Raw genomic sequence first — 13,720 nt, 5'->3', positions numbered from 1 at the left:
ACTTTACTTTTATTATAATCTTCTTTAAAAAGTGTTGTTGACTACAACCACTTAGGCAAATTTTTAACTTGGACAATTGCCTGGTTTATATTAAAATTATGCAGACCATCGTGGAGACTTTCTTGTGTGGTACACCATGAAATGAGGAGGACTATATACAGTTGTGCTGTTTGTCTGACGGTGATTGTCAAATTGTTTTCTTAGTGGTAACGCTACAATGTTGCAGCTCTTGATGTGACTGTTCTATAATTAGATACATTACCAATTCATTGAGCAATCTCATATTCCGTCCCATGCACACATGTGACCCTGATGCTTTAAATATATGCACAATGGCATTTGCCAATCAGATCACTTTACTCCAGAGGTAATATTGATCCTATGTATCCTGTACTTAGTGGTAAATATCTACTGCAATAGCATTGATCCTATGCTAGTCTCTCCCTCATATTCAACCAGTCAATTTCGTCCACACACACACTTTGTCTGCTAACTAAAAATTTTTTCACACTAACGCCCCCCCGACATGTTTCACCACATTAGAGGCGTCCTCAGGGGTGCCGGGGCTAGAGTGTGCTCTCCCGAGCCGAGCTCTGATTCTTAACACCTCCGTTTGTGTCGTCACTGTATCCTCCCCCTTATTCCTAACCTATGGTGATTCCTGTTGCGGGTAAGTTATCCTATCCAAAACGGAGGGCTGGGAGTATGGGTGCATAGGCACACGCCCCCCTAAGAGTCTCTCACCTGTGCGCCAGTCCTTTGCATACAAGTTTCCTTGCGATGTAAAAATGTGCAAGCGCGGAAACTTAGAAATTGTGCGCTGTGCGCGACATAAGTATGCGCATGCGCGGAAACTTAGAAATTGTGCGCTAGGTCGTACAGTTTTCTGTGCATGCCCGGGGGCTTATTGTTCTGCCCTCACTCGACTGTGGAGACTTTGGATTTTATACTAACTCGTCCACTACTATGCGCATGTGCAGGGACTTAGGATTTCGCCCTTATTCAATTAAGGGTTGCCGTAATGCGCACGCGCGGGGACTTAAAGCGTAACATTATGTGCATGCATGAAGACTTCAAACTAATGGCTGGTATTATAGATGATTCTATGTGCCAGAAATCCTTCAATTGCAACAGATAGTCAACAGTAATAGGTAAGTATTTCTTTCTACGGTCCCATATTATAGGGGGGGGGTTTGGTGGGTGACGTGGTGGAGTAGTTGTATATATCTCATATCCCTGTGTATATCAAAGTTTGTTGTGTATATAGGGAGCTCAAAAGTGGCTTTAAATTTTTTTTTCCATTCATTTGTCCATTTGGAGTGTGTTGTATTCGTGATCCAACTCTAATTTGTGATTCAAAGGTCATTGTGTTTTTAGTCCATCATAATGTTATTGGCCCATCTTGATGTCACTTCATGTTTACATATATCTGGATCTTCCAGGGTCTAGTGTGATAAGTATGGTTAGATTCTTATTGGTTATTATTAATCAATTGATTTTCAAGAGGTCTGAGAACTCTTGATGGTAGAGATGAAAGTTTACATTCATTAAAGGTTTATCATGTATCTTAGCCAACACAATATAAAAGCCAGAAAAATACTATCTGGCATTAAATTTGGAGAGATATTATAAGAATGCAGAAAAGGTAAAGCCTTCATTCAGGCCTTTTGGACTTAAGGATTCTAACCGCTCTATCCATCGGGCTTCCAATTGGAGCAACAATTTATCTATCTTCCCCTTCCGAGGGCCTATCTTAATCTGGTCTATAGCCCAAAATTTTAGATGGTTCATGTTGCCTCCATGCTTTAGTTTAACATGTCTCGCCAACGATGTTTCTTTATCCGTCCTGATTGTGCTAAGATGCGCCAAGATTCTCCTCCTCAGCTCCTGAACTGTTTTGCCCACGTATATTTTAGGACAGGCACACTGTGCCTAGTGTAGGTCTTCCCATCGATGGAAAATTCTTTCAATTTTGACATGTATTTGCAGAAACTGCAGTCTCCGCAAGGGTAGGAGCCCATTAGTGATTTTGTTATCCACGTTTCCTTTTTGTTATACTTTGGCTCAAAATGACTGTGGACTAGCATATCCTTGATGTTCTTCCCCTGGCGATAGGTGATATTCGGTCTGTTACTTATTACGCCCTTCAGGTCATCATCCGACTGTAAGATGGGCCAGTATTTATTCAGGATGTTAAGAATGTCTCCCTTCCGGGAGTCAAATGTCCCTATACAGCGTACTGTCTTCTCTTTTTCTTGTCTCTTTGTTGATTCGGAGATTAGAATGTCTCTGTTTGTTTGTTTGTTTAGCCCTCCTATAAGCTAGTTTTAGAGACTTTCTAGGATAACCCTTGTCAAGGAATCGTCTGTATAGTATTTTAGATTCAGTCTCAAAAGCTTCATCAGAGGAGCAGTTGCGTTTAGCTCTTAAATATTGTCCAATCGGGATTCCCCGTTTCAGGGGTTTGGGATGCCAGCTATCCCAATTTAATAGGCTGTTGGTTGATGTGATTTTTCGATATACTGCAGTTTCTAAGTCCCCAAGGTGATTTATGCTTATAGTTAAATCCAAAAAATAAATTTTTAATGCGTTGATCTCAGGAGTGAATCTCATGCCTATATCATTTTTATTCAGTGTGTCCACCATTCTGTAAAAAGTGTCCTCATCCCCATTCCAGAGGATGAGGATATCATCTATATAGCGGCCCCAAAATAAAATGTGATCCGTGTATGATGTGTTTTCATCACAGAAAACATAGACAGACTCCCACCACCCAAGAAATAAATTAGCGTAGGTAGGTGCACAAATGGTGCCCATGGCGGTACCTTTCACCTGATGGTAAAAGGTACCGCCAAACAAAAAATAATTGTGTGAAAGTAAAAAATCAAGGAGTGTCAGAGTAAAGTAATTGTGATCAGCGAATTGTGTCCCTTTGGTGTCCAAGAAGCTTTTGACTGCAGTTAAACCCAAATGATGTATGATGTTTGAATATAAACCTTCTACGTCAAGGCTGGCTAGAAATGTCCCTGGGGGTACCCACATATCTTGTATCTTGTTAATCACGTCCTTTGTATCCTTAAGATACGATGGTAGTGTAGATACAAACGGACGCAAGATGTTATCGACATATTCACTGATACCTTGTGTCAGGTTATCAGTGCCAGATACTATAGGACGGCCTGGTATAGGTGAGATCTGTTTGTGTATCTTGGGGAGGGCATACATAGTTGATATGGTAGGTTTATTATTCAGGACATATTTATATTCCTCCAGTGTGATCTAATTTCTTCTAAGACCATCACCCAGGATTTCTTTGAGATCATTAAGATATTGTTTGGTCGGATCCCGTGTCAGTATTTCATATGTATCACTATCCTCTAGAATTTTTTTCACCATCTCTGTATATTGTTTGCAATCCATTACAACGGTGTTGCCACCTTTAACAGATGGTTTCAGAATTATTTGGTTGTTTTCTTTCAATTTTTGGAGGGCTAGTTGTTCTTGTCGGCTTAAATTTGAGTTCTTTTCATTTCTATAGGTTTTAATGCGCTTAATGTCTTTTGTGACTAGTTGTACAAATGTTTCTATTATAGGATAAAGTGAAAAGGGCGGTGTGTTTCTGGACCTTGGTTTTAAAGATGTGAGTGGTGGGTTAATGCCTGTTGGGCGATTTATATTTTCTTCCTCTAGATCTAGAAGAGTCTGTAATGCTTTCTCATCTCTACATCTTTCCTGGGTCTCATTATCTAATTTAAGATGTTGCTTGTGCAATGCCAATGTGATCTATATAGCACAGTGTGCCTGTCCTAAAATATACGTGGGCAAAACAGTTCAGGAGCTGAGGAGGAGAATCTCGGCGCATCTTAGCACAATCAGGACGGATAAAGAAACATAGTTGGCGAGACATGTTAAACTAAAGCATGGAGGCAACATGAACCATCTAAAATTTTGGGCTATAGACCAGATTAAGATAGGCCCTCGGAAGGGGAACATAGATAAATTGTTGCTCCAATTGGAAGCCCGATGGATAGAGCGGTTAGAATGCTTAAGTCCAAAAGGCCTGAATGAAGGCTTTACCTTTTCTGCATTCTTATAATATCTCTCCATATTTAATGCCAGATAGTATTTTTCTGGCTTTTATATTGTGTTGGCTAAGATACATGATAAACCTTTAATGAATGTAAACTTTCGTCTCTACCATCAAGAGTTCTCAGACCTCTTGAAAATCAATTGATTAATAATAACCAATAAGAATCTAACCATACTTATCACACTAGACCCTGGAAGATCCAGATATATGTAAACATGAAGTGACATCAAGATAGGCCAATAACATTATGATGGACTAACAACACAATGACCTTTGAATCACAAATTAGAGTTGGATCACGAATACAACACACTCCAAATGGACAAATGAATGGAAAAAAAATTTTAAAGCCACTTTTGAGCTCCCTATATACACAACAAACTTTGATATACACAGGGATATGAGATATATACAACTACTCCCCCACGTCGCCCACCAACCCCCCCCCCCTATAATTTGGGACCGTAGAAAGAAATACTTACCTATTACTGTTGACTATCTGTTGCAATTGAAGGATTTCTGGTACATGGAATCATCTATAATACCAGCCATTAGTTTGAAGTCTTCACGCGTGCGCATAATGTTACGCTTTCGTGGCGCAAGAGGGGAGATGAAAAAAATGTTAAGTCCCCGCGCGTGCGCATTACTGCAACCCTTAATTGAATAAGGGCGAAATCCTAAGTCCCTGCGCATGCGCATAGTAGTGGACGAGTTAGTATAAAATCCAAAGTCTCCGCGCATGCGAAGTCCCCAGTCGAGTGAGGGCAGGACAATAAGTCCCCGGGCATGCGCAGAATACTGTACGACCTAGCGCACAATTTCTAAGTTTCCGCGCATGCGGATACATAGGATCTATATTACCTCTGGAGTAAAGTGATCTGATTGGCAAATGCCATTGTGCATATATTTAAAGCAGCAACATCAGGGTCACATGTGTGCATGGGATGGAATATGAGATGGCTCAATGAATTGATACTGTATCTAATTATAGAACAGTCACATCAAGAGCTGCAACATTGTAGCGTTACCACTAAGAAAACAATTTGACAATCACCGTCAGACAAACAGCACAACACTGACACCTAGTGGTGTTGCAACTCACACTTCAAAGATCCTACGATATCTTAAATATAGTCCTTCTCATTTCATGGTGTACCACACAAGAAAGTCTCCATGATGGTCTGCATAATTTTAATATAAACCAGGCAATTGTCCAAGTTAAAAATTTACCTAAGTGGTTGTAGTTAACAACACCTTCAAGAAGATAGCGCCACTCCTCCAAAGCTAGCTTTATGGCTAAGAGTTCCCGCCCGATCACCAATAGAATAATTCCTTTCGGCAGGTGTGAAAGTCTTTGAGAAAAAAAAACGCAGTTGAGGGTACGACCTTTGGGCCCCTTCTGAGTAAGGACGGCCCCAGCACCAATGGATGAGGCATCAACCTCTAATTGGAAAGGCTTCCCCATGTCAGGCCTTTCGAGTACTGGCGCAGAAGCAAAAGCAGACTTCAATCTAGTGAAGGCATCTTCAGCCCATTGTCTCAGATTGGCATTCTTCTTAGTCAATGCCACGATGGGAGCCACAAGGGAGGAGAAGTGGGGAATGTATTGTCGATAGTAGTTGGAGAAGCCCAGAAATCTCTGTATGGCACGTAACCCCACTGGGTGAGGCCACTGAAGTACGGCTGCCAACTTGGAGGGATCCATCTGAAGTCCCTTATCAGAAATTACGTATTCCAGAAATGGAAGCCTACTCTGGCGAAACAGGCATTTCTCGAGTTTAGCATATAAATGGTTAGTTCTTAAGCGCCTGAGAACCTGTCGGACGTGGGTCTTGTGAGACTGTAGGTCTGGAGAAAACACCAAAATGTCGTCCAGGTAGACTATGACACACGAATAGAGCAAGTCTCTGAAGATTTCGTTAACAAATTCTTGGAAAACTGCTGGAGGATTGCAGAGTCCAAAAGGCATTACCAAATACTCAAAATGTCCATCATGGGTATTTAAAGCTGTCTTCCACTCGTCGCCTTCCCAAATACGGATGAGGTTGTATGCCCCTCGCAGATCCAGCTTGGTGAAAACCTTGGCACCCCATATGCGGTCAAAGAGCTCGGTGATGAGAGTCAAAAGGTAACAGTTTTTCATCTCGACTTTATTGAGACCGCGGTAGTCTATGCAAGGACGGAGGGATCCATCCTTCTTGGATACAAAGAAGAAGCCAGCACCAGCGGGAGAAAAAGACTTCCGGATGAATTCCTTCTGCAAATTTTCCTTTATGTAGGCAGACATAGCCTCGGTCTCAGGCACCGATAAGGGGTATACTTGTCCTCGGGGAGGAGACGTACCCGGCAGTAGGTCAATGGGACAGTCATAGGGATAGTGTGGAGGCAAGACCTCTGCTTGCTTTTCAGAAAAAACGTTGGCATAGTCTCGGTAGCATGCTGGAAGACTTCAGAGGCTTGTCGACCAGGGTAGTTGGCAAGACAGGCACTGGGTGAGTAACTTCAAAGCAACAAGACTGACAGTCCGGGCCCCAGCGGAGAACCTCTCCCGTTCTCCAATTAAGGACTGGTGCGTGGTACTGCAACCATGGAAGACGAGAGATGGAGAGACGAAGTAGAGCGTGGCAGAACCAGGAAGGACAAATTCTCCTTGTGTAGAGCACCTACTTGCATGGTTATCGGCTCAGTGCAGTATTGTACCGGATCAGAGAGGACTTGTCCGCTGAGGAAATAACTAGTGGCTTGTTGAGTAGGACCACAGGAATGTGATACCGGGAAACCAGTGCGGCATCCATGAAATTCCCAGCGGAGCTGGAGTCCAAGAAGACAGAGACTTGGGTCTGGTTGCCGCAGCCAACGATGAGAAGCACTGGAATCAACAGGCGTTGAGAAGCACTGCTTACACGTAGGCAAGGAAGAGGCAAGGAAATGCTCAGGACTACCGCAATAAAGACAGAGGTTTCCCTAACATCTTCTGATACGCTCCTGGGGTGACAATTTCGCTCTATCCACCTCCATAGACTCCTCTGCTGGTGGTACGACGCGAAGCGGGAACGATCTTTGGAAGGCCGGAGCTAGGCAAGGAAGGCATTGTGGATGGACTGGAGGTTACTCAAAACATGACTCTTCGGCACGCTCCCTGAACCACACATCAATGTAGGTGGCAAGGGAGATGAGACCACCAGAGAAGATGGCAGGTCACGAGCGGCCAGAGCGGCCTTAACCTGAGAGGATAGGCCCTTCTTAAAAGCTGCAGACAAGGACGCGTCGTTCCAGGAAAGTTCTGACGCCAAGGTACGGAACTGGACTGCATACTCTCCCACAGAAGAATTCCCTGACACAAATTCAATAAGGCAGACTCAGCGGAGGAGGCCCGAGCCGGTTCTTGAAATATGGACTAGAATTCACCCCTTAATGACCAGGCCCTTTTTTGTATTTTCATTTCCATTTTACACTACCCACCTTCAAAAATCTATACCTTTTATTTTTCCATGTAAAGAGCTGTGTGATGGCTTGTTTTCGTCATAACAAATTTCATAGTGATGATATTTAATATCCGATGCTGTGTACTGGGAAGAGGAAAAAAAATCCAAATGCAGTGAAATTGGTGAAAAAACGCATTTTCTTGTGGGCTTGGAATTTACGACTTTCACTATGAGCCCCAAATGACAAATGTCAAATCCTCCTATACAAATCCTTTACTATTTTTCAGAACTCCTGCTTTTTGATCAGACTCTGAAGTGATCTGCAAGGCTTAGTGTGAAAGAGGCTTAAAGCTTGTGGAAGGCTTACATTTAAGTGCCAGAATCAAAGATTCTGCCTTTATTGCACCTAATGTAAAATGTGGTCACAAAATCATGTTGAAACTCACAAATGATTAATAAGAGGCAACTCATCACAGATGGTTGTAGCTTGTAATAATTCAGGGTTAAAGTACCCTAGGTAGTCTAGAAATATAATAAAGTAAAAAATTTAAAACAATTTTAAAAAAACTTAACGTTCAAACCCCCCCCCCCCTTTCCCTAGGATTGATGTAAAAAAAAACTATAAAAATCATAAACATGTTAGGTATTGCCGGGTTCCAAAATGCCCAAAGTATCAATGTATAAAAGCGGTTATTCCTGGTGGTGAACTCCGTAACAGAAAATAACTCCCCAATGTCCAAAACATCACTTTTTTGTAATTTTGCAACATATAAAAATTTATGGTAATAAAAAGTGATAAAAAGGAAGTACAGTCCCCAAAATGGAAGTAATGAGATCATCATCATGTACCACCAAAAAACGGCACCTTACACAGCTCCATAAGTATGAAAACTTTATAAGTGTCAGAATATGGAAAAATGAAGAAAAACATTTTTGTGCAAAAGATTTTCATTTTTAAAACCTATTAAAACCACATAATACCTATATAAGTTTGGTATGCCCATAATCAAATCAAGGAATAAAGGAGATGTGTCAATTGGGGTTGAAAAGAAAATGTTGCATACATTTTTTTTCACCGAGTTAACTGCATATGGAATTTAAATACTGCCACTAGGAATTATGATTATGCAGGTTATGCAGAAAACAAACACTTTATTATGCTTGATGTAATAGTACTGTACAGGCAGCAGTGACTTGCCATACCGTGACATACTATTACGTCCACTCGGAAGCTGTTTCCAGGAGCTGCGGGTGTCAGCTGCACATTATAGATGACAACTGCCTGTAAGGCCTCTTTCACACTTGCGATGGAGATCACATCAGAATCTGATCAGGGTGCAATCAGGGTTTGGTCAGTGAAAAACTGACATTTTTCATCAGAGTTCAATCAGTTTTCAGTCAGTTTGTTTTCGGTGTTTTCAATGCATTTTCAATGCGTTTTTCACATGCAGAGAAGGCGTGTGAAAAGGACTCAGGACTAAGGTCTATCTTTTCTATGGCAATTGATCTGTGAAAAACGTATTGCACTTGCACGGACTACATTGTGACTTGCAGAAGTAGAGCATGCTGTGATTGTGTATGTGTGCATGAAGAAAAATGCAAGTCTGAAAAAGCCCATTGATTACAATGGGTCAGAGTGCAATAGACATACATTAGACTAAGATATATTTGCCTGTGTGTCATTTACGAGTGAGCTCCCATCACTTGCTGATGACCATTGAAAAAGGCTGCCATGGATGCAAAAATGAGCAGGAATAGAACCTGCTCTACTGTTTGCACATCAGGCAGTCGGCTTATGCAGGGGCTTTGACATTCACAACTGTATGTATGAGCCTAGAAAAGCAAATGAGCATGTGGGCTAGCTGTTGAAAGTACTGCTAATACAAGTCCTCATTTCCTAGTATTGTGCAGTGAAGACTTACAGCCATTGATGCTCTGCTGGGGAACTGTGGGAAAAATGCTAATAAATTTTATGGAATGGGACAATTCCGCATCATGTCAATAGGTTTTCTGATAAAGTCATGCTTGATTTTGATGGGGCTGGCTTACAAGGTTTTTCTTGTGCCACCATGAAAAATGTATTTGCATATTTTCCAGAATTCCTCACTGGAGCATCAATGTCTTGACATGCCTGCAGAGGTGGCCTTAGTCTCTACTTACTTCTTGAACCTAGCCAAAAACCTCTTACACAGTTAAACCAGTTTTTTATGTTGTACTGATGAAATGCAAAAACATTGAAACAGTAAAATCTACAGTTTGGTTTTCTCAAAGTCATCCTTGATGTTAAGGGGATTGCCTACCAATGTAGTCAATAGGAAATGGTTTCTATTTTACCTCCTGGAAAATGTGTTTGCATATTTCCTATAATAAAGCAGATCCACTGGGCATGACCAGGCTGAGTGAGAAGACACACACAGCACTAGCTTCTGCTTGATATTAGTTTGGTACCCTGCATACATCCACTGGATAGGTGAAAATGATTCCCCTTTGCCACTTATCTACAGCCCGATACCAGCAGAATCTGCTGAGGAGGTGTAATGCTGACCCTTGTGGATAAAAATCACTGCCAGAATGGACGCAGGGCAGAGGCACTGGCTACATGTGATGTTTAGTAGGCCTGGATCAAGCACAGAGAAATAAGCCATGGGCACTGAACGTGGCTGGAGCAGGTTATTCGCTTCCTGACACAGTTGAGGAGAATGGAAAAGGTATAGTTTGATGTAAGGGTGCAAGCTGAGATCCATGCCCAGCTGAATGCCAAAGATGGTGACGCCAATGTGTAGCTAAGGTCTGACCCCCCCCCCCCCTCCCCCTGTTGCAAGCTGTGGACTCTCCTAACGCTCTTCCCTCTCAGGATTTTGGGGAAGATGTTTCTGAACTCAGCCTCATGGATGTGTTTAAAGCTGCCCTACAAAGCAATGGTTCTCTGTCCTAGAATGCAATAGTCTTCTCTTATAGACCATGTGGGAGCTATGAAAGCTGATAGGTTTTTGTTTGACCTGAAAAAAGTCAGAGTGAATATCTGCTGCTGAGGAGAGGGTGAGGGGCCATTGAAGATCAACTGCTTTTTCTTGCTAGAGAGCTGAAGAAAAATAGCAACAGTTTTGCAACACTGCAAGCTAAGGCTGATGAGTTTGAGAATCAGCTGTGCTGAAATAATTGTGGCAAAAGTGGTAAGGGTCCTGAATTTACCGAAAACAATAATCCTACATATTTCTTCAAGAATTGTTAATAGAGACGTTTGGTAAATTTGAGCTAACGCCTCTGTATGCTGTTGAAATGGCACACAGGGTTTCTTACCGTCCCTTGCCCCAAGGTAACTCCCTACGACCAGTTTTGATACATATCCTGCAAGATGTAGATTGTATTTTCCGGCTGCCCTCAACTGCATATTGATGGGGGAACTGTTGCAATCTTCATGATTTTTCTACAGAAGTGCAGTGCAAAAAGGGTGCAGGTTCCAGAAAGTTAAGAGATGACACCTCCTGTAAGGGAGGCTGTCAGAGGTGCACAGGATGAAAGACAGGACCTTAAAGATGGCACAGAACAACGAAGAGGACGGTGTCTCCCTAAGACACTGTGCAGACACAAAACAAGACCAAATAACACACAAGAATCACAAGTGGTCTGGGTCAACACAAAAACAGATACAAACAAATAACCAGAAGGTCTGATGGGACTGGGCAGGTATATAAAAGATCTCCCGATCACACCTCCCAGAGCATAGTGGAGGAGCTGTCCAATACACCAGTAGCCTTTTAAAAAAAAGGTTAAATCACATTGCACACATGGGAGACACCAACAGATATTAACATTTTCTTAGCCGTAGTCTTCAAACAGAAGACAATGACGGCACAGATATAACCCTTTCTTTCTTACGCAATGTTCTACCAAGCACGATTGTGGATCATTGGGTGGGATTACCCATCAGTTGGTTTCTGAGGCATCCTCCTGGATTGACCTGAATGATCGACGTCTGCGACAACAAAGGGACATCCATGTCTTATTCATGCTTCTTAAGGGGTATCATAAAAAGTCTCCTACTCGTTTTGATAAGGTACTCTTACGTTTGGTTCCAAGTTCAATATTTTTATATAAAGGTTTGTAAGAAACTTTTTTGCAAAGGCCCAGCACTATTTTGCTTCGATAATAATACAATTCTGAAGTTATTAAGAAATTGTTGGTAAACAGCTAGTAGATAGTGATATTAAGGTATATTGGTTGGATATATTGGTGCTTATACAATTTTTATGTATTACCCAAGTAGTGTATCCACAGTATTGTATCTGTTCCGTGATGCCCCTTACTTTTTCTAGTAGATGGCTGGTGGTAGTTTATGGCCTTCCTTGGGGAAGATTACCTTGTTAGGTAGCCCCCCATTCTATGTAAAGGTTTTGGTCACTATGCATATGGTCGACTACGGAGTCGACCTTCCTCTTCAAAAACTTTTCTTTCAAAACTCGAGATTGATAAATAATGTGGTCCATCAGGTTTTGAACAGTTATGTGCCATGTGGTAGAAAACTCTAGGGTAGCAACCATGATGCAAGTAACAACTATTTTATTATTAACACTAAATTATGTTGAAACTAGCTTTGTTTTTTGTTTATTTTCTTAATAGTTGCTTCAGCGTATGAGACTCTAGAAGATTCTTACAATATGAACCGCAACAGTACAGGAAATTATTATGAAAAATATCAGAGTGGAAGTACATGGTGTTATCAGGTAAGTTTTTCAGAAGTCAATCCTGTGTTAAATGGGGATGTGGTCCACAAGGGTGGTTACCTCTATTCACTTCTATAAAACTTAATAGAATGCAATTTTAAACAGTCCAAGAAAACAGTGGCCATAGATACTGAAAAAAGGATTTGGAATGAATGTCATTAGTAAGACCACCCCTTCAAATATGTCTACCTTAAGTGCTATGTTGGTCCCATAACTAGTAATGACTAGAGATGAACTTTTCCCGATGCTCGAGTGCTCGTCTCGAATAACGAGCCCCATTGAAGTCAATGGGAGACTCGAGCATTTTTCAAGGGGACCAAGGCTCTGCACAGGGAAGCTTGGCCAAACACCTGGGAACCTCAGAAAAGGATGGAAACACCACGGAAATGGACAGGAAACAGCAGGGGCAGCATGCATGGATGCCTCTGAGGCTGCTTAATCACACCATTATGCCAAAATTATGGGCAACAGCATGGCCATGACAGAGTGACAGAATGAAGCAAGATAGCATCTAAAACATCCAATAATTGACCCTGACACTATAGGGGATGGCATGCAGAGGCAGCGGCAGCAGCGGCAGGCTAGAGAGTGGCATGGCGACATACCCTAAATGGACTCAGGCTTCAAACCAATGGGTGGCAGAGAGGAACCAAAGGAGGTGAGCAAGAAGCGCTCAAATAATATCGGTACATGATAAAAGTTTGCCAGTATATTTTGTGGATTACACAGCAGGGTGGCGACAAAGTTAACATGGAAGCCATGAAAACAACCCAAAATTCTGCCTGACACAGCTTGTTTGATAAGGGGACCATGTATGGAGGCAGTGAACTAGTAGTAGATTAACCCCTTAAGGACGGAGGGTTTTCCGGCTCATTTCTCGCTCTCCAACTTCAAAAATCCATAACTTTTCCATTTTTCCGTGTACAGACCTGTGTGAGGGCTTATTTTGTGCGTAACAAATTTTACTTTCCCGTAATGTTATTTATTTTAACATGCCGTGTACTGCGAAGCTGAAAAAAAATTCCAAATGTGGAAAAATTGAAAAAAAACCGCACGTACGTCACGTTCTTGTGGGCTCAGTTTTTACTACTTTCACTCTTCGCTCCAAATAACACGCCTACTTTATTCTTTGGTTCGGTGCGATCGCGGTGATACCAAATTTATACAGGTTTTATTGTGTTTTAATACATTTTCAAAAATTAAACGAATGTGTACAAAAAAGAAAAAAAAATTTTTGCCATCTTCTGACGCTAATAACTTTTTCATACTTTGGCGCACAGAGATGTGTGAGGGGTCATTTTTTGCGAAATGAGGCGACGTTTTCATTGCTACCATTTTAAGGTCTGTGCGACATTTTGATCATTTTTTATTTCATTTTTTATGTTATGTAAAAAGGTGTAAAAGTCGCATTTCGGACATTTGGGCGCCATTTCCCGCCTCGGAGGTCACCGCCGTCGGTAACCGTTTTTATATTTTGATAG

At 41.7% G+C, this 13,720-nt stretch overlaps 1 protein-coding gene across 1 annotated transcript in view; it reads left to right on the top strand.

The window, feature by feature from the left end:
• Positions 1-13,720, top strand: part of PKP1 (plakophilin 1) — a 287,100-nt gene that overhangs the window by 23,014 nt on the left and 250,366 nt on the right. The window contains exon 2 of the mRNA XM_072137242.1: positions 12,136-12,239. Coding sequence (XP_071993343.1) covers positions 12,136-12,239 — 104 coding nt within the window. The remainder of the gene's footprint in view (positions 1-12,135; positions 12,240-13,720) is intronic.

The sequence above is a fragment of the Engystomops pustulosus genome, chromosome 2, assembly GCF_040894005.1.
Source record: "Engystomops pustulosus chromosome 2, aEngPut4.maternal, whole genome shotgun sequence".
Taxonomy (NCBI): domain Eukaryota; kingdom Metazoa; phylum Chordata; class Amphibia; order Anura; family Leptodactylidae; genus Engystomops; species Engystomops pustulosus.
The sequence above is the reverse complement of the archived record's forward strand: the minus strand, read 5'-3'. Positions and strand labels throughout refer to the sequence as shown.